Here is a 22,779-nt window from a genome sequence, read left to right on the forward strand (position 1 = left end):
CTCCCAAAGACAGAAGGGCACCCTTGCTGGTTCTCTTCTGAATTGTAATGTAATGACACCTGGCAGTGCTGTTGGAGAGCTGAGTAAATAAGAAGGTTGTCTTAGTCACTGAGATGAAGCCACTCCACTGAAACTTTTCTTCTCTTCACTCTTGCCCTTTCGTTTTTCCTGGACCCTTGAAAGGTCAGGCCTCTGCAACTTACTGAAAACAAACAAACAAACAAAAAAACAAGTTAGGAGCATAGAATTAAATTATGGAAATCTCTCTTGTTTATTGTTGGATTTTTTTATTAGGCCACATGATTTATTCAGTAGTGTTTATGTTCTCAAATTACAATTTATGTCTATCCATAAGACTACAAAAGTTACCATTAGAATTGTCTGTGCTTATAAAATACCAACTTCTTTTTTTTTAACTGTTATACATACTCATTAACACCAGTCTGCGACAAATTACGTAGAATCATAGGCACTTCAAAGGCTGAAAAAGACATTTACAACTTAAGTGCATATTTTTAAAGAACAAAAACTGATTTTTTTTCCTTTAAACCCCTACCTGAGACCCTTTAGGCAATCCTCAAGGTCAAAACTATTTTCATCCTAGTACTAAGATTTTAAAATTATTTATATGGTAAGTATTGATAGATATAACTTCATATTAAAAAAACTCTTTGGGAAGGGGGTTTTCACTCATTTTTTTTCTTTTACAATTGTTCATGTGTTTTCTGAAATTGTAACATTCAAATTGTCTTCTTCCTTCTCTTCCCTTCTCCCTCCCTTAGAGGGTTAACAATTTGATCTGGGTTATACATGTATGATCTTGCAAAACATATTTCCATATTGGTCATATTGTGAGAGAATACTCATGTAAAACCAAAACCCCAAAATAAAAACACACATAAAATGAAAAATAGTATGCTTTAATCTGTATTCAGACTTCATCAGTTCTTTCTTTGGAGGTGCATAGCATTCTTTGTCATAAGTCCTTCAGAATTGTCTTGGATTTTTTGGATCGTTGCATTGCTCAGAATAGTTAAGTCTTTCAAAATTGATCATTGTACAATATTGCTGTTAACCATGTACAGTGATCTTCTGGTTCTGCTCACTTCCATCTGCGTCCATTCATGTAGGTCTTTCCAAGTTTTTCTGAAATTGTCCTGCTCATCATTTCTCGTAATGAAATAGAATTCCATCACAACCACATACTACAGTTTGTTTAGCCATTCCCCCGACTGATGGATATCCCTTCCAATTTCCAATATTTTTGCCACCACAAAAAGAGTTATTATAAACATTTTTTACAAATAGGTCATCCCCCCCCACTTTTATATTTCTTTGGGGTACATACCAAATAGTGGCTATATGCACAGTTTTTGGTTTTTTAGTTCCAAATTACCCTCCAGAATGGTTGGATCAGTTCACAAGTCCACAAACATGCAATGGTGCTCCAATTTTGCCTCATCTCCTCCAACATTTATCATTTTTATTTGCTGTCATATTATTAATCTGATAGGTATATTCTTTTAATTTGCATTTCTCTAAACAGGAGTGTTTTAGAACATTTTTTTCATATGACTCTAGATAGCTTTGGTTTCTTTATTCGAAAACTGCCTATTCATATCCTTTGACCATTTGCCAGTTGGGAAATGACTTGTATTCTTATAAATTTGACTCAGTTTTCTATATTTAGAAATGAGGCCTTTATCAGAGAAATTTGCAGTAAAGTTTTCCCCCCAGTTTGTTGTTTCCCTTATCTTGGTTGCATTGGTCTCATTTATACAAAAACTTTTAAATTTAATAAAATTAAAATTATTCCTTTCCATTCTGTTTCCTACTTTTGCTGCTGTTCTTTCTCTCTCAATCTGCTCTATCCCTCCTATCAAGTGTTTGGCTTCTAATAATTCCTTCCCCAAATCATTCTCTCTTCTGTTGGCACCCTCTTTTCACTTTTCCCCTCCTACTTTCTATAGGGTAAAATAGATTCCTATATCTAACAGAGTATGGATGTTATTCCTTCTCTGAGCCAATTCTGTTGAGATTGAGATCTAAGTTTTGCTTGTCATCACTTCATTCTCCTCTCTAATAGCTTTTTTGCACTTCTTTATGTAACATAATTTATCCCATCTACGTTTCTCTTTTTCTCTTCTCTCAATGCAATCCTCTTTTTCATCCCTTGATTTTTTCCCCTTTTTTGGATATCATGTCAGCATAATCAATTTACTCCCATACCTTCTATGTATACTCTTAAGTGCCCTAATAATGATAAAATTCTTAAGAATGACAAGTATCATCTTCCCATATAACAATGTAAACAGTTTAACCTTATTGAATCCCTTAACTTTTCTTTTTTCCTACTTATATTTTTATGCTTCTCTTGAGTCTTGTATTCAGATATATCATATTTGCTCTTCAGGTATGGTCTTTTCATCAGGAATGCAAAATCTTCTATTTCATTAAATGACCATTTTTTACACCCTGATTGGTTACACTTTGCTTTTGTTATTCTTGGTTATAAACCTAGCTCCTTTGCCTTCCAGAATATCATATTCCAACCCCTCCATTCCTTTAATATTGGAGCTGCTAAGTCCTGTGTAATCTTGGCTGTGATTTCATGATGTTTGAATTGTTTCTAGCTGCTTACAGTATTTTCATTTTGGTCTGGAGGTTGTGGAACTTGGTTATAATATTCCTGGGAGTTTTCCTTTGGAGATCTCTTTCAGGGGGTAACCAGTGAGTTCTTTCAATTTCTGTTTTACCTTCTTGTTCAAGAATACCAGGGCAGTTTTTTAAACAATGATTTCTTGTAATATGATGTCTAGTCTTTTGTTTTGAGGTTTCAAGTAGTCCAATAATTCTTAAATAATCTCTTCCAGATTGATTTTCCAAGTCAGTTGTTTTTCCAATGAGATGTTTCACATTCTATTTTCTCCATTCTTTTGAACTGGTTTTATTGTTTCTTGATGTCTCATGAAATCATTAGCTTCCACTTGCCCAATTCTAATTTTTAATGAATTATTTTCCTCAGTGAATTTTTTAACCTTTTTTTTCTAAATCTCTTTTCCCATTGGGCCAATTTTGATTTTTTGAAGAATTCTCTTAAGTGTATTTTTGTGCCTCTTTAATTATTTGGTCAGGCCATATCATCATTTTGTTGGTTCTGCTAGTCTGGTGTCCATTTTGAAGCTTTATTTTAAGGTTGGTTGAAGGGAGTTTTCAGAGATATTTGGGTGTTCCTGCTTCCATTCTACCATCTTGCCTCTGTCTTCTAGGGTTCTCAATTCTCAAGAGTGTGAAAGGACCCTGATTTTATTTAAAAATTTTTTGTTGTATTTAAAAAAATTATTTAGAATATTTTTCCATGGTTACATGATTCATGATTTTTTCCCACCTTTCTTCCCTCTCCCCTCCCAGATCTGACAAGCAATTCCATGGGGTTATACATGTATCATTGTTCAAAACCTATTTCCATGTTAGTCATATTTTCAGTAGAGTCATTTTTTAACATCAAAATCCCAATCAAATCTCCATCAAACCACGTGATGAATCATAAATTTTTCTTCTGTGTTTCTGTTTCCACAGCTCTTTCTCTGAATGTGGATATCATTCTTTCTCATAAATTCCTCTGGATTGTTCTGGGTCATTGCATTGCTGCTAATAGAAAAGTTTATTACATTTGATTGTGCCACAATATAATATAACAGTCTCTGTGTACAGTGTTCTCCTGGTTCTGCTCCTTTTGCTCTGCATCAGTTCCTGGAGGTCTTTCCAGTTCACATGGAATTCCTCCAGTCCATTATTTCTTTCAGCACAATAATATTCTATCACCATCAGATACCACAATTTGTTCAGCCATTCCTCAATTGATGTACATCCCCTCATTTTCCAATCTTTTGCCACCACAAAGAGTATGACTCTAAATATTTTTGTACAAGTCTTTTTCCTTATTATCTATTGGGGGGGGGTACAAACCCAGTGGTGGTATGGCTGGATCAAAGGGTAGGCAGTCTTTTAAAGCCATTTGGGCATAATTCCAAATAGCCCTTCAGATTGGTTGGACCAATTCACAACTCCAATATGTCCCAATTTTGCCACAACTCCTCCAACATTTATCACTTTCCTTTGCTGCCATATTGGCCAGTCTACTAGGTATGAGGTGCTACCTTAGAGTTGTTTTAATTTGTATTTAACTAATCAGGAGGTATTTAGAACACTTTTTCATGTGCTTATTGATAGTTTTGATTTCATCATGTGAAAACTGCCTATTCGTGTCCCTTGACTATTTGTCAAAGAGCCCTGATTTTAAAAGATTTTGAGAATTGCTGTACTAAAGGAATAGAATTGCTGACTTGGTCCCTAAACAGTTTTCTCACAGCTACTTGGTAAGATGAGTAAAGACAGGAGTCTTCTGTTTTACAGATGAGAAGACTGAGGTTACCAGTGTAACCTTGTAAAATCACTTCCCCTTTATGGGCTTTAGTTTTCTCATCTTTAAAATGAAGGGGTTAAATCAGATGAACTCTTAGGCACCTTCCAACCCTAAATCCTGATTTACCCAATGTAATGTGGCTAATAAATGACAGGCTTGGAACTCTAAGCAAGACCTGTGCTCCTTTCTCTGTATTCTAGCTGGTGAGGTTCCTTGGTTAAGTAGTTTATGTTTAAAGTTTATAAATCATTTTCCTTGGAACAACTCTAAATTAGAGAGTGCAAGGATTATAATTTCCATTTTGTAGAGGAGAAATTTGTGACTCAAAAGAGAAGTGGGCACACTTGAATGCACCTAAAAGCTTGGACCAGAGTTAAGATTTAAACTTGTGTTCTGACTCCAAATCCAAGGTCCTTTCCATCATAACAGACAGATATAGTATGGTCCTTATTCTTCATCTTGAAAGGTCTCTGTAGAAAGAGCAGAATTATAGTTTCCCAGTCTCCAAGTAGTTCCAAACACTAGATTGTTGGTGTAACAGTATGGGAACAATTTTCTCAAATTAGAGCTGTCTGAAAGTGGTCTGGACTGCTATGTGTGGTAGTGATTTCTCTGCCATTGGAGGTATTCAAATAAAGCCTGAATGACCACTTCTCAGAGATGTTAAAGTGCTTTTATCCCCAAATCACTCCATACATGTAAACCTTAAAGTGCTATATAAATGTGAGTTATTAAGGCAGCCTGATGTAGTAGAAAATACAGGACCTGAAGTTATGAGTCCCAGGTTCGAATCCCATCTAAGACATTTATTAGCTGTGGTGGACCATGGGTGAATTACTTAATTTCTGAAACTGTTACCTCATCCAAAAAATAGGCAACTAAATGGGACAGTGTATGAGAGTAATAAAGGTGGAGTAGTAGGCACTTAATGAACATTTGTTGATTGGTTGACAGTACATTTCCCTTCCATTCTTCAGTTTCTTGGTGTCTTGTGTCTATTTATAGTTTAGTTTTTCAGTTTTTAGGATTCCCCTGAGACAGATTTCAAGAGTTTTTTATACTTCCTCATGAGTAGACAGACTTACCCAAGTACCACCCCATTGGCACCCATCTCTTACTAGTCCCTGGATGGCACAAGTCCAGATCAGAGCATATCTCTCACATCTGGAGAGGAAGCTCAAAGTATTTCCCATTGGGTCACTTGGGCATCTTCTGAGCATCTAAGAAATGACTGGAAAAGGGGAGGAATGGGTACCCTTTGAAGAACTGGGACTCTTAACATAAGCAAGGCTCAAAGGAATTGTTATTTATTTATTTTTCATATATAATGGGCTTGGCCTTTTGGGATGGGTTTCCCTTTCCTCCCACCCCTCCCCTTCCTCTGGGACCTATTCTCTCTGTTGCTCTTTTGACTAGCTTGTGTGGCTATAGAGCCTTTTGACCTGGAATTATACAGGACTATTATTTTCAGTTTTCTCTGTGGCATTTGTATTATGACCTTTTTAGAATTGCCTTCAGGCATTTTCTCCATATTCATTTATTCATTCAAACAGCAAGTCACTACAACAGGCCTTTATGATCTACTTACTATTTTACAATGCTGTCTTGGACTCTGGATAAACAAGTATGAAAATGGATACAATCCCCTGCCCTCAAGGAGTTTCCATTTTAATTGGAGGAGATGTTATGGATACCATGGACTATATATATACATATATATATATATATATGTATGTACATACACATACACACACACATATATATGTGTGTATATATATATATCTATATATCTTGTGTGTTATGAATATTGGGTAAATCATCTTGCCTGAAATAGTCTTAGAAATCAAAGAAATAACGGGCAGTTAGGAGGCACAGTGGATTGAGAGCCAGGCCTGAAGATGAGAAGTTCTGGGTTCAGATCTGGCCTCAGACATTTCCTTGCTGTGTGACTTTAGACTATGTACACAGTATTGATTCTAAGATAGAAGGTAAGTGTTTTTAATATATATTTATATTATATATAAAATAATAAAACTAAATTAAGAATTAAATATATAAATATATATATATATATATCAGACACATTCTATCTTACACACATACACACACACATAAAGTTAAAGAAATATAACAGGCAGAGTTGTGTAAATAAAGACAGACTCAGTCTGATTGTATCTAAAAAGGAGTCCTCCCCCATTGTAGACCTCTCTTCCCAACCAGACATCTGATGAAATAAACTAGAGACCTCCTACCCTGCCAAGACAGTCTAATGAAATTAACCACAGGTGCTATCTACCCACCCAGAATAGACCCAATACAAAGTGACACCACAGTTACTCCTAAATTAAGACATTCTCCTCCTCCATTGCCCAAATCATCCAATAGGCTGTCCCTATTATTCCACCTTCAGGATGTGGAAAGTACTTGAGCAGTTTCACCTGATAGGCTCCTTCTGTTGCCTGTCCTGAAACTGTGTAAATCTCTCTCCCTCTCCCTCTCCCTCTCTCTCTCCCTCTCTCCCTCTCTCCTTCTCTCCCTCTCTCCCTCTCCCTCTGCCCCTGCCCCTGCCCCTGCCCCTCTTTCCCTCTGTTCTGTGGAGTTGCTAACTACCTGGCAACTCAACATCAGCTGATGCTCATTAAACTTTGATCTTCCAGCCAGGCTGGCCTCTTGATTTAGTGGACTTGAGTCAGACAGACCTAGGTGGGAGGAATTACTCTCCTGTATATCTTAGGATCTCTGGATTGAGGAATTCCCTGACAGCACATAAATTACTAAGAGCCAGGGTAGAATGTGATCAGGGCAAAGGGGAAAAAAAAAGAACTTCTATACAAAGTTCTCCAGGAACATTTAAGAAGGAAGATATCACACTTTTATCTTGAGGGCCCCAAGGAAAGGTTTGTGGAGGAGTCTATGCCCAGTTGATCATTAAAGAAAAAACAATTCATCAACTGGTAGAAATTAAGGCAAGAGTGCATTTTAAGTCATGGGAACTAGGCTATGTAAAGCTGCAGAGGCAGGACAGGGCAGGTTAAGATCAGAAAACAGATAGCAGTATAGTTTGAACAGAGCATAGAGTAAAAGAGAAGTGTGTGAGAGGAGGTTGAAGTTGAATTGTAGAGGGTCTTACATTCCAGGCTAAGGAGTTTATATTTTATCCTTCAGGCTGTAGAGCGGCATCAATGTTTTTTGATCCAAGGAGTAACATGATTAGACTTGTGCATCCTACCCAAAGTCTTACCTAAGTGAGAATTCTCTCCAGAGGTGTATATCATAACCTGTATAAATCCTTGCTCATGTCTTCCTATAACCTTCCATAGAGAATCCACCTAGCACACTAGATAACTTCCTCTAGGTTTCTAAACATTCTGTGGGTACTATATTACATTAATGCATATTGAGATGATTACAGATGTTTTCCAAAAATTCAAAAGACATTTATAGCCAATTTAATTCAAACATTAGGGGCCTGTAGAACCTTAGGCTATCCATCTGTTATCCTGTTATTTCACTACATAGCTGGTCTACTTCTTTTCAAATCATACATTTCCTGGATGATGTCTTTTCTTCTTAATAATAGTTGACATTTATGAAGTGCTTTGAGGTTTAAAAAGCGCTTTGTAAATACAATCTCATTTGACCATTCACAATTTGAAACCTGTTGCTGGAAGGGAGCAAAGAGAGTGAACCATGTAATTTGTCAGCATAGCTCTAGGAAATACAATTGTTTTGGGAGAAGTGTTCTTAGAAAAAACTGCTTGAGCTGAATGGACTCACAGTCAAGAAGTCTCTTACCAGTCACCTTGGGAAGAGCCCTAGCTTTGAAGAGTCTGAAGACATGGGTTTGAACCCAGGCTCTGACATTTACTGCTTATTTGAACTTAGGCCAGTCACAGGACCATAGGATCATAATATAATATATTTTGAGCTAGAAAGAACAAATCTGAAAGATTAGCTAGGATCTTAACATTTTTTAAGCTATGGATCCCTTGGGCAGTCTGGTGATGCCTATGAACCCTTTCTCAGAATACTATTTTAAAGTTTATAAAATAAAATACATAAGATTAAAAAGGGAACAAGTTATATCAAAATAGAGCTTTTGTTATATTTAATTTTTTTGTTAAACATATTGTGAAATAGTGTTTTTACTTTAAAAGGATATTCATACCAAAAAAATAAATTCAGGTTAAAAGTTAATTTTTTCATTTGACATTTCAGTGAACAAAAGCTTTATAACAAAATAAGACCTACCCCCACAATTAAGTCCCCTGTTACCTTTGTGAAAGTTATAATGGTGGTATCAGTGTTTTTTTAATTGAAAATTTTTATTTAATTAATTAATTAAGAATATTTTTCCATAGTTACAAGATTCATGTTCCTTCCCTCCCCTCCCCTACTCCTCATGTAGCTGACATGTAATTCCACTGGGTTTTACATGTGTCATTGATCAAGAGACCTTTTTCCATATTATTGATATTTGCATTCAGGTGATTGTTTAGAGTCTATATCCCCAATCATATCCCCATAGAACCATGTGATCAAGCAGTTGTTTTTCTTCTGTGTTTCTACTCCCACAATTCTTCCAATGAATGTGGATAGTGTTCTTTCTCATAAGTACCTCCGAATTGTCCTGGATCATTGCATTGCTGCTAGTAGAGAAGTCCCCTACATTTGATTGTGCTACAGTGTATGAGTTTCTGGGTATAATGTTCTCCTGGTTCTGCTCCTTCCCCTCTGCATTGTAAAAATAATAATTTTCTAATATTATCCTTACAGCATCAATTCCTGGAGGTCGGTCCAGTTCCCACGGAATTCCTCCAGTTCATTATTCCTTTTAGCACAGTGGTATTCCATCACCAACATATACCACAATTTGTTCAGCCATTCCCTAATTGGAGAGCATTCCATTATTTTCTAATTTTTTGCCACCACAAAGATAAATATTCTTGTACAAGCCTTTTACCCTATTATCTCTTTGGGGTATAAACCCAGCAGTGCTATGGCTGGATCAAAATGTAGGCATATCATTTATAGACCCCATATTGAGAGCACCTGCTCTAGTCTGACTACCTCATTTTAGAGGTGAGGAAACTTAAATCCAGAGAGACTAAATAATTTGCCCAAGATCATACAAGTAGCCAAATAACAGAGCTGGAATTTGAATTCAGTACTTCTGACTCCAAATCCAGTGCTCTACTTTTTTCTTCCAAGTCTCAGTTTAGTTATCCATAAAATGGAAGTAATACTTATATACTACCTACCTCCTGGAGTGCTGGGACTATCTGGACTATAGAGGAGAGGACCCTTGGTGTTTAAAAATTGATCAGAGACATTTTCCATCTTTAGGGGAAGTCAAAAATGAATATTAGAGGGAACTGGAACTGGTCTCTGGGTCTGAGAGGGTCATGACCCTCTTAGGTAGCCCTGGTTTCCCTTCCTCATGGGAAAGTTCTCCTCAGCTTTAGAGGATGCCCAGGGAATGTGTCTTGTATTTGCTTTCATTTCCCTGGAAGTGTTGCTCTGGAAGTGCTGTGACTTCTCTTGATTTTGGGAACCATTGAGGCAAGAAGCCAAGAGATTGGAGCAGAGCAGATATCACAGGAATCATCCTGGGGGACAGGAATGTTTTAAGACTCAGCTCTGTGCTATATGACTTAGGCTACTGACCTCTCGCCAATGATGGCTGATTTGGGCTCTAATGTATAGAAGTTATAACTAAGATTTTTCTACCAATAGTAGAATTTAGATAACTATATGAATGTTCATAGGATCATAGCTCTTAAACTTACAAGAAGAAAATTTAGGTATCAATTAATCTAGGGGTTCTTAATCTGGGATCCATGAACTCATTTTAAAAAAATTATAATTGTATTTCAGTATAATTGATTTTCTTTGTAGTCTCATATATTTTATTCTGTGCATTAAAAACAGTCCTGGAAAGGGGTACATAGTCTTCACTAGACTACCAAAAGGGCTCCATGGTAAAAAAGATTAAAAATCCCTTGATTAATCCTAAAATTCTTATTTTACTAGAAACTATTGAGGCTTGGAGAAATGGAAAGACTTTCTCATGGTATTAGGGAGTTTTCAGAAAATTTCCTTTTGGATTAAAGAGTCTTCTTAGCACAAATACCCTTTTGGAAATGCAGTCAAAGCTGTCTCTGGAATAACTTCTCATCATAGACTCATCCTTTACTGTATATTGACCTCTTGCCATGAGGAGATGGTATAAAACTCTACCTTAGAACACTGGACCCCTGGGGAAGGAATATGCAGATGTATGTACTTTCTCCTACACTAGCTACTTCTCTAAGAGTTAGTTATTAGTGCATAATGAAGGCACATGGAAACATACCCAAATAAGGGAAACTTCTCAGTAAACCCAAACAGTGTGGTAGTTAGTACGCTTCCTATGCCCAGGAGGCTCACCTGAATCTCTTTTCCCCTTTGTGAACATTTCAGACTGTCAAAAGGTCCAATAGTGAACTAGCCTAATTAAATCTATGGGCGTTGCTATTAGCTGTCCCTTCCCCCTACTCTTGAATGTCTTTGGAAATACTGCCTTGGAAATTCTGTATCTCTCAGGTAAGTAAGTAGGTGTTTCAACTGTTTGCTGTCCTAGTACTGAACCAACAATTTTCATTCTGCAGCTGTTCATAGTACTCAGAGTTTGATTCTGAATCTGCTTTGCTTTGTACCATTCACATATTTTCCTTACGGTTGGCCTAAGTGTTTTTGGAATCCCTAGAGTGTGTTCTTTTGATTATTGTCAGTGGAGGAATGTCTTTGTCCTTTTGAAGGTATATTTGATTCTTGGAAACAGCCAAGCCACATGGGACCAAGCCTGATGAATTAGTTGGTTATCATCTGGGTATTATCATTTTGCAACTAGAGTGAAATATGGATAAAGTGTTAAATTGTTTTTGCATGGGTTTTAAATTGATACAAGAGACAGACTCAAGAAAAGTTCAGAGATGGTTTAAGCAACAATAACAGTTTTGAAATGTGTCTTTCATTATAGTTACCTTATATATTTAGTTTATAAATAAATATATATTTAGTTCAATAAGCATTTATTCAGCTCCTGCCATGTATTGCTAGATATCCAGGTTGGTAGAACTATAGCTTGTGTGAATGAGAGAATGTCTAATAAGTTTGGAAAGTTAGATTGGATCCAGGCTGTGAAGGACACCTTAAATATCAAACAATGAAGTTTGTATTTGATCCTTGCACTAGAGAACCATTGTATAATGTCTATAGATAATTATGCTTCAGATATGCTATCTTTCTTCTTTGATTTCCATTCTACCCTGAGTAGAGAGAAAAGGGTAAGGTGTGAGAAATATTGTAGAGGGGGAAACAATGAAGCTTGGCAACTTGTTGGATTTATGGGGTGAGGTGTTCAAGATCATGCCAAGGTTATAAATCTGGAAGACTGGAAGAATTGTAGTACCTTTGACAGAAATAGGGGAGATTGGAAGAGGGATGGATTTGGAGGAAAAAGATAATGAGTGTAATTTTGGACTTGTTGAGGTTGAGATAGCTCTCCTCTATTCAGTTTGAAATGTCTCTTAGATAATTTGTGACACAAGACTGGAAGAGTAGTGATAGCCCTTGATTAGGGAGCTGATTAAGGTTACCAGGATAGAGAATGTAGAGGGAGAAGGAAGTGTGGCCCAGGATAGAGCCTTGGGGAATGCTCATAGTTAGGAGCTGTGCTATAGCTAATGAGTCTCCAAAGGTCCAGAGAAGGAACATTCAGAGCCTCAGTAGACAGTATTTGAGCTGGATCTTGAAGGAAGGAAAGAGTTGGCATCTCATCCTGTAGGCAATGGAGTATTCTTGTTTTTTGAGCAAAACATAATAGGAGACTAGCATTAGGACAGTTACTTTTAGATTGGAGAGGAGAGAGACTAAAGGCAGGAAACCATTTTAGAGTTTTTATCCAAGCAGGTGGTTAATAAGGGTCTAAAATTGGGTGCCATTGGTTGTGGAAGAAAATAGGAAGCTTATTGTACTAAAAGAATGGCTCAGGCAGTTGTTTGGGAGAGCAGAGAATATAGAAGTGACTTAAAAAGCAGACTAGGAGATCATAAGAGAAGTAGCCCAAATAGTTTTGACCACTCTTCTCCTGGGAAAGGAGTATCATCAGTGGTAATATACTCCTATTCCCATATACACATATGTGAATATATATTACATATACATACAGACATACATGTACCTACTAGGTTCTCATTAACCTCTCCAGTCAGGCTACTTCATAAAATTGTGTCTATTAATCATTGAGATTTTTGATCAGTTGTACAGTTCCTTACACATAATAGATAATAAATATTTTTCAAAATTGATTAAATTCATTTTTGTTAACCTGAAAAATTTTAGGCACTCTAGTTAAGTGTTTTCTTTCATTTCCTTCTGAGTTTGCTCAGATCTAGTTTCTACATTTTCCTTCTTTGATGTAACTTGTAGCAAATTTTTTTTCAAAAAATTTCCCCAACAGGTATTTTTGTATTTCATATAAAGATTTTGTCTTTTGTTTATTTTTTTAATGGATTGAATCTTTTCCATTGGTCATCTTTGGAACATCTCAGTGTAAGCATAAAAAAGTAGCTAACACAGCTAGGAAGTAGTAAAGCTAGGATTTAAGTCTCAGAATCTTGACTCTGAATCCAATGGACTTTCCGTCATGCCACTTAGCTTTTTTTCATCTTCATACTACTGTTATTTCATATCTCCTAAATATTGACAAAAGACTGTATGTTGTTGAAATTTAGACACTCTGATAGTCTGAAACTATCTGTTGTACATGGTTTGCTGGGGGTTTGTGCAGAGCTTCTCAACTCGTAGAGTAGATGTTACTGAGTCTAGGCAGATTTCAATATGACAAAGAGTGGTGGAGAGTTAGTCATTTGTCAGAAGAGAAGGTAGCTTGCCAAATGAAGAATTAGGGCTGGAAGACCAAACCCACAAAACTCCACTAAAGGACATCAGCAGCATGTTATGTGAATACCACCTTCAGTGTCTGGACAAGATGAATAGAACCAAGCTGGAGTCCTCTTGTCTTCCAGCATGGGGTAAGGCTGTGTTGGCCCCTTTTTGGAACATTTACCATCTTTACATTTACTGTTCTGATGATAATGGTAGACTGACAACAAGGCAAGACTTCTTTAAAGCAGTTAGATTTGGAATAAATTTAATTTTTTCCAGTGAATCCTTGATCTTACTGGCATATCTTCCTTCTCCACCAGCCCAGTTAGTGTATATACATTAATTAAGTACTTTCTGTGTACCAGGGACTGTACTTAGTAGTAGGGATGCAAAGAAAGACAGGAAACACAGTTCCTGCTTTGAAGGAGCTTGCATTCCATTAGGGGAGATAGCATTCAAATGCCTATATAATCTCCATCTTTCTGTCAAAATGATCTACCTCAAGTGCAGGCAGGTCTGTCCTTGCCAATAAGCTCCAATAGAAGCAGCTAGATGACTCAGGAGATAGAGAAGGTTCAGGTCTAGAGAAGTGAGATCATGGGTTCAAATCTAGCCTCAGACATTTCCTGTGTGACTTTGGGCAAGTCACTTAACCTCTATTGCCTGGCCCTTACTTCTTTTCTGCCTTGGAACCAATGTACAGTACTGATTCTAAGATGGAAGGTAAGGGTTTAGAAAAAGCAAAAACAAATTCTAATACTTCCTTGTCACAAACAGGATCAAATAAAAAAATCTTCTCTTTGGTGTTCAAAGCCCTTCATAGCCTGCCTCTTCCTATCTTTTCCAGTCTTCTTACCACTTATCCCATGCTCTATGCCCCAGTAATACTGGCCTGACTGTTCCTTGAAAATGATACTCCCATCTCCTCATTCTAACCATTTTCACTGCCTGGAATGCTCTCCCTCCCTCATCTCAGCTTCCTGGCAGTGCTGGCTTCTCTGATTTTCTTTAGATCCTTTAAGATCATAATGCAAAGACAGAAATTGAACAGGTTTTGATTTGAAAGGCTTCAAAGTGCCAAATGGAGCATTTTATATTGAATTATGGGAGTAATAAAGCACCATCATTGGAGTTTACTGAGTGTATGTAGGATGGTTGGACCTATGCTTTAGGAAAATGACTTTATCTATTCATTTATTTTATTTTTATTAAAACTTTTACATTCCATCTTGGAATCAATACTGCATATTGGTTCCAAGGCAGAGAGTGGTAAGGGCTAGGCAATGGGTGTTAATTGATTTGCCCAGAGTCACACAGCTGGGAAGTGTCTGAGGCCAGATTTGAACCCAGGACCTCCTGTCTCTAGGCCTGACTCTCAATTCACTGAGACAGCCAGGTGCCCCTAGGAAAATGACTTTAGCAGCTGAGTGGAGAATGGATTGACATAGAGAGAGACTTGAGACAAGGAGACCACTGAAGAGGATATTGCAATTGGTCAAACAATAGATGATGAGGGCTGGAACTAAGATGGTGGCTTTGTGAATGGAGAAAAGGGAACATATCCAAAAGGTATTCTGAAGGTAAAAATGTCAGTCTTTGACAACTGATTGTCATGGTTGAGTGTGGGTTGAAAATGATCATGAGGTTGCAAGCCTTTGTGCCTGGGAAAATGGTCATGCCCTTGACAGTAATAGGAAAGTTTTGAAGACTGGAGAGTTTGGAGGGAAAGAGATCGAATTCATATTTCTTTAAATATCACATTAAGGAGTCACCCAGTGCAATAGAGACTTTCCCATGGTTCTTTTCAGGTTTTTGTACATATTAGTACAATACTTGAACTGTCCATCCATTATTCCTCCATTTAGCTACATATCTGACTCATCTCCTTTTCTAACTGTACACCTTGATGTCTTTTATATCCTTTCTTACACACAAGTCATCTGAGGGAAAAGGAAAATCATAGACAGTCTCTCTGTTCTTAAATAGATATTCTGACGTAACCAACATTTCTCACTTCTCAGTACAGACTTGCTAACCTTTACATATACCATGCTAATAACACATATTTGTAGTTTTAGTCATGGAGGTGAGCTTAGAAGCCATCAAGTTCAGTTATCTAAACAAGATCTTCCTCTACAACATTTCTAAAAAAGTAGCTACTCACCATTTTCTTGAAGACCTCAAGTAAGGGGGAGTTCACTGTTTCCTGAGGGTAGTCCATTCTATTTTGGTAGAAATATAATTATCAGGAAATGTTCCTTTATATTCACCATAAATCTTCTGTGCATCTTCTATTCATTGCTCCTAGTTTTGTTCTCAAGGGCCAAGTAAAACAAATCTAATCTGTCTTCCACATAACAATCCTTCAAGTTCTTGAAGACATCTGTTACCTTTTCCTATGCACTTGCACGTGCATATATAAGCACACACACAGTAATCTCTTCCTAACACTAAACTTATAGATTACAATGATCAATCACGATCAAAGAGAAGAGTCAAATTTTGCATATGCTATCAGACACTCATGCTGTATGCATTAGGAAATTTTTTTCTTCATTACAAGCAAAGTTTCAATATGAGAGAAAGGAATAAGATGTATATGTGTGTGTGTATAAAATCAGGAAATTACATGATGTAAAAAGGCATCAAAGTTTTAATTATTATTAAGATAATTGAGAATGAGAGAAGTACTATGGTACTGGAAAAAGAAAAAATATTGACTTAATTTTAAGAAAAAGTAAAGCGCCAATTCTATAAACTATAGATCAATGAGACTGAATAATTTCTAACAGAATTCTAGTACATATTATTAAAGGAATGGCTTATGTACAACAAGAAAGGAAAGCAGTGATCACTGAAAGCTAACATGGTCTCAAGAAGAGTAAATAATGCCAAATTAACCTCTTTTCATTTTTTGATAAAGTTATTACACTGATGGATTATGGGAATGCTATAGACATAGTAAGCTTAAATTTTGGTACTGTATTTGACAAAAGTTCTTGTGCTATCCTTGGGCTAGACAGAGGTTTTTGGATCATCTAAATGAATGGACATGAAGAGCTGTTACTAATGGTTTAACATCAACTTGAAAGATGCATAAATCTGGGAGTTACCTGCAAATAAATGATACTTGAAACCAGAAGAGCTAATGAGATCACCTAAGAGGGTAATCAGGGGCAGCTGGGTGACTTAGTGGATTGAGAGCCAGGTCTGGAAATGGGAGGTCCTGGATTTAAATGTGACCTCAGACACTTCCTAGCTATGTGACCCTGGCTTAGTCACTTAACCCCCATTATCTAGCCCTTACTGCTCTTCTGCCTTAGAACCAATGAACAGTATTGATTCTAAGATGGAAGGTAAGGGTTTTTAAAAAACAAAACAAAAAAGAGAGTCCATACAGAGAGTGGAGGGCCTAGGATAGAGCCTTAGGAGATCCTTATGATTAGGGGAGATGATTATCCAACAAAGAAGATAAAAGGAGACATAATAAAGATAGGAGAACCAGGAGAGAGCAGTGCCACAAAAACTGAGAGGAAAGAGCATCCAGGAGTGAAAGGGAATAGTCAGCTGTGCCAAAAGCTGTAAAGATGTTAAGAAGAATTGTGAAAAGACCATTGGACTTAGGAGTTAAGAGATGAATCATTGGTAATCTTGAAGAGCTGCTTCAGTTCAGTGATGAAAGTCAGATTGCAAGGAGTGGAAGAGTGGGAGAAGAGGAAGTAGAAGCAATAAGTATAGAAAACTTTTCACCCCTGTTTAGTTGTGAAAGGGAAGATAACTTCTGGTTTTCAATCAGATGACAGTTCAGGAGTGAGGTTTGACCACCCTGATACACAGGCCTTTCCCCTCTACCATTACCATTATTGTCAATACAGATATCAGTCTGGACATCTGTATATCCTATTAATTGGGTGTGAGATCTACCTCCAGGCAGAGAGTGATAAAGAACCAGCACCTGTGCCAGGAAGCAAAGATGATGAGAATGGGAGCTGAATAGCCCACTTTGGTAATAGATCATATAGGATTCCCTTGGAGTTTGTCCTGGCTTGGACATCTGTCTTTTCTAACTTTTGAGAAGACTCAGCAGTGAGAAAAGATCCTTGGCCCTCCATGATGGGAGGGTGGAAGCTTGTGACATAGTACCATCAGTACCTTTAGTGTAGAGGTTCTTAACTTTTTTGGTATCATAGACCCCTTTGTCAGTCTGGTGAAAGCTATGGACTCCTCAAGTGTAATGTTTTCAAATGCTTAAAATAAAATGTATAGTATTTTAATTATATTGAAATATACATTTTTAAGAAAAAAGTTCCTAGATTCCAGGTTAAAAATTCTTGCTTTAGAGTTTCCTTTCTTGGCCAGTTGTGCCCTGTTAGACTTCTCAGTTACTCCTCTCCTGGTCCCTATCCTGTCCAAGCCTTACCTACTTTGAAGCAGTGGTAAATGAAATCCCAGTTGGGTTGGCATCCTGGATTGGATTGAAATACTGCTGGAGCCTGCCTAGTTTTGAAGCAGAGCACCCATGCTCCCTTGCCACCTCTTTTGTAGGATAGGAAGTTTAAAGATCGGTGTTACTGTCCATTCTTTTTCCATCTATGGCTTGGGTAGAAGGCACCCTGAGGATTGTAGCTAAAGCAGCCAGAGGAAAGCAGTGATGACTGACTTGAACCCCTTTAACTTAATTATAAGATTCTTCAAGGAAAGCTGCCTATATCTTTCATCTGTGTGCATAACCTTTACTGGTTCTATTCCTAGATCTCCTTAGAAACTTCAGTCTAGAAGAATTCCTGTTGATTTAACCACTCAAGTTCTAAGAGCTGAAGGAATATATCATATCACTCTTTATAAGACTGTTTTATCTATCTCATAAGTGACATTTCAGTTAAAATGGTTTAGTGAAAGGAGCCCTAGATCCTGAATTTAAAGGACATGGGTCCAAATCCCTACCCTGCCACTTGCCATCTGGATGACCCTGAGCAGGTCACTTCTTTCTGTAGCTCCAGTTCCTCTACAAAATGAAGGCATTGAACTAGATAATCTTTAAGGCTCCTTCCAACCCTAAATTCTCTGACCCCTTTGGACATTTCCTACTGCTGGACTGTCCCCCTGAGTGAGCAGTAATGAGCACTTTAATGTGCTGACTTGTCAGATCCTTTCCTGGTATATTAGAACAAAAGTTGCTCCTTTCTCATTAGAACCCTCTTTGTGCGGGTGTCTTTAATCAATTGCTTCCCCAGGGACAATATTTTTAGAAATTATATTTTTCACACTCTCACTCACTTTCCCCTTTTGGAAATTCTCTTCCCTGTGCCGAATGAAATGAACTAATGAGATGCCATGAGAGTTCGGGCCAGTGTTAATTGGAATCGGCATAGAAGAGCCGCTTTGCACATGTACTCACTTTTACCCCGGCTTCCCTAAGTTCCTTCTCTCTGTCTCCTTGGCACAGGTTGCACAGACAGCAGATGGTGTGGACGCTGACCTCTGGAAAGACGGCTTATTTAAATCCAAGGTTACCAGATACCTGTGTTTCACAAGATCATTTTCTAAAGAAAATGTAAGTCCAATAATGCCTTCCATCTATGGGCTAAATACCAGATGTTTACAGTTATCTTGGATATTTCTTTATCCCTTATGTGACTAATTTTTATTCTCCAAAGATGACAACCATATTTTAAATAAAATGAGTGGATCTGGTCGGCCTGATATAGAGCCGTAGCATACAGTATTTATTAGGCAACCTACTATGTGTCCAGCAGAGGTGTAGGAATGGGCAAAAAATTTGGATAAAACATAGTCCCTATCCTCAAGGAGTCCATAGTTTAGTAGGGACAGGAAGGTGCAATGGGTGAATGTTTGAGACCTGACTTCAATACTTACTTAGCTTTAGAACTTATACAAGTAACTTAATGAACTTTGTACTTTGTGAAATGAGAATTATATTTATATTACCTTTATATGTTTTATATTACACACATATATATGCATATATATATATATATACACACACACATATATATATTTACTGGTGAATTGTGAGAAAAGCACTTTTAATCCTAATGTCCTAGAAGAATAAGTTGTTACTATTAATGTAATTATTATTATTAATAGTAGTAGCTGTAGCAGTAGTAGCAGTTAGCAGCAGTATTAGTGAGAGGGCACTGAGATGATTTGGTCCAACCTTCTCATTTTCCAGAGGAGGAAGCTGCTTCCCAGAGAAGTGAAGTAGCTTCCTTAAGAAAAGAGCATTGCATTTAGAATCAGAAAACTTGAGTCTAAACCCCTTATTCTTCTCCCCTAATTCCTGTGTGATCTTGTGAGAGGTTTCACACTTCTCAGGGCTCGAGTCCTCTCAATTGCAAAATTAGAGTGTTAGAGGAGATGATCTCCAAGCTCCTTTACCCTTTCTAGTAGATACTCAGGTGTCTTAAATCCAGCCCTATTCTCCTTCTATCTATCACAATATATCTTTGAAGGTGGATGTGGATGGTATAGTGTTATTCTCTACTTGTTTTGACAAGCAAACATTTTGTAAAGAGGTTCTCAGTTTCATAGACAATGCTTTTTGTTGTATCTCTGTTTATTGGAATGTTTGTGCTCAATAATAATGGTTAAGTTCAAAATAAAAAAGAAAATTTAATAATAAAAATTGGTTGTGCATTGGTTGTAAAGTAAGAGGACTCATTTCAAATTATGACTCTGCCAGTCACTAGCTGGCTGATCTTGGGCTTCACTTCCGGTCCCTGGACCCCAGTGTCCTCACCTGTGAAAGGAGGAGGTTGGAACAGAAAGCCTCTAAATGCTTTCTAGATCAAACAAACCCCATGATATCTATGACCTCTTAATAGTTTTGCTGTATAAGGTAGAGCTAGAATTTTAAGCCAGGCCTTTTGAGGTTTGTCTGTGAAACAGAATGTTTTAAACTATAGTTTGCTTTTGCAAAACACATACATACTTTCAGTGCAACACTGTGTAGTAGAAAGTACTTAGCTTCCTTGCACAACTTCACAAAGATATAAAGGAGAAAATCTGGATTTTCTGACTCAAAATGCATTTGTCCAAATTCAGTGTCCTTTCCACTCAAGCATTTTTTTGAAAAAAAAAAAAGTTTCATTTTTAGTTGAAGACTAGTTGATTTTATTGGCTATGGACAAGAATCATTCTACTTGATCTCAGAAAAGAGGCCTGGGACTTTCAGCTCAGGATAAAGAAGACTTTCCTGATGACAAGAGCTATCCACAGTTGGCACTTGCCAACTGGGAAAACATTTTTTCCCCCTCTCTGTGTTTGAGCAGAGCCTATTTAAAAGGGATTCATTCTTTAGATAGACTAAATTAGATGAGACTGAGGTCTTTTCCTGGACCTTTCTTTCATTCATTCATTCATTTCCTCATTATTTCATTCAACAACATTCACATGATCATATGATTTTGGAGCTCATTAGTTTGACTGCCTCATTTTATAGACAAGGAAACAGGCCTACAGAGAATAAATAATTTACAGAAGTTATACAGTTGATTAAGTAGTCAAGTTGGATTCAAATCCAGGTCTTTTGGCTTAATATTCAGAACTCACTTGATTGTACCATGCTGTGACTCATTCATCAAACATGTTCGAAATACCAGTTTTATGTTGAGCACTCACAGTGCTAGGCCCTGGGGGTTGGGTTACAGTTTAGTTATAATAACCCAGACCTTATCCACCTGGAGCTCCTTGTCTGCTAAGAACACAAGGATATGACTCAAAGGAAGTAATAATGCACAATAAGACATAAGTTTACTTGAGAAATACAGACAAAGTGCATTGTGACCTAAGACATGGGAGCAAGAAGAATTATAATCTTTGTGGTAGGTAAGAGTGCCTTCTCTTTTCTGAAAAAAAAAAAACAACAACCAACTTTCCATCTATTGTGAGGACGTGTGTTTATGACAATAGATATTTCTAGGATATATTCTAGGGCTTGAGATTAGCTCAGATCTTAATTAGGTGAGCAGCTAGCAGCCCCATCTCAGGAGTTTGGGGAGGCCTGTCTGGAATCTAAGCCAGCTATACCCTTTCCCTCCCCCCATCATCATTTTTATTAATACAGAATCCTGGGGCTGGAGCGACACCGCTTGCTGTGGAAAGATCGAGATTAATTGTACTTTTCATGCACTGTACTTTCTGCATTACCTGTAATAATAATGTACATAGATTAGGTAGGGAGGATATTAAACAGAAGGATTTATGAACATTTGAATATTAAGTTGGTTATCTGTGGCCACCTTAAATGCAAGGTTGTCAAAAATAATTACAGTATACTAGCAAATACCGGCTACCAGAGACAATATAAATACCCTGAGTCAGTGCATATTGGGCTTTTGGCATGAATCATTTGCTCAACAAGGATTGGGAATATGTTTCTCATATTTATGAGGAGGAAATGAAAGAGAGCACGGAATGGGGGAGGGGAGAGGAACAAGCAAAATTAATGGTGTCGCAGACCTAATGTATGAAGCCCATTACAGTGGTTGCTTGGTGTAAGAAGAGACCATACTTTTAACTGTATGAAGCCCAGACGATGCAGACCTGCATTTTATCTCTTGGGGAGGATTTTTAAGTGTTTCTTTGAATGGTCACTATCATGGACGATCCTTTTGTTAATGTTCTTAAACGTTTCAGGGATGCACAAGCAGCCCCTCCACTGATGCCCATGACTGCCCTTCCTTGCCTGAGAAAATATGCTCAATTTCTGTGACCCCAACAGTCTATCCCCTGGTACCCAGCCCTCTGGTTATAAGCTTTGTACAATTAGTTAGACTGGTTCTTAAACATCTGTCTATCCATTGTCCAGCCTGCCCTCAGGGTACTATATTTCACAGTACAGGGAAGGGTTCACCCCTCAACGCTGGGACTTAATCTCTTTTTGAGCATGGGGATGGTTTTAATTTTTGTCTTTTGTCTCCCTGGCCCATAGTGTGAATCTCGATTTCCTCATCTGGAGAAGGAAGATAATACATTATGTTTTCAGAGAGTCAGACTCTTTGTAAGCCTTTGTAAGACTGAGAGAACTTTAGAAAGGGGAATTATGAATAGTTACAGGAGACGTGACCCTTACGAAGGCAGAGTGAGTTCTGTATTTGGAATCAGAAGATTTGGTTTGAAATTCCATCTCAGCTTTTTATTTAAGTTACCTGAGCCAAATTACATTACTCTTCTGGGCCTCAGTTTCCTCTTTTTTTCTTAAAGTAAGGTGTAGGCCTGGGTAGTTTCTTGCTACTAATACTAATTCATTCTAACTTTGAATCTTACATTCCCATAAGCTAGGCTCCCAACATTTGGAGTGAACATACTTTAATTTGTTTGTCAGAGCAAATCCAATTTAAACTACTGACTCTGAGTAGCTATCCCAGCTAGAGAGTGTACCAATAGTTAGGACTCCCTGC

General features: G+C 37.4%; 1 protein-coding gene across 5 annotated transcripts in view; it reads left to right on the plus strand.

The window, feature by feature from the left end:
• Positions 1–22,779, plus strand: part of MVB12B (multivesicular body subunit 12B) — a 300,578-nt gene that overhangs the window by 54,103 nt on the left and 223,696 nt on the right. For all 5 annotated transcript variants that reach the window (XM_001372709.4, XM_056812165.1, XM_056812164.1 and 2 more), the window contains exon 3: positions 18,804–18,911. In XM_001372709.4, coding sequence (XP_001372746.3) covers positions 18,804–18,911 — 108 coding nt within the window. The remainder of the gene's footprint in view (positions 1–18,803; positions 18,912–22,779) is intronic.

Source organism: Monodelphis domestica, chromosome 1, assembly GCF_027887165.1.
Source record: "Monodelphis domestica isolate mMonDom1 chromosome 1, mMonDom1.pri, whole genome shotgun sequence".
NCBI classification, from domain to species: Eukaryota; Metazoa; Chordata; class Mammalia; order Didelphimorphia; family Didelphidae; genus Monodelphis; species Monodelphis domestica.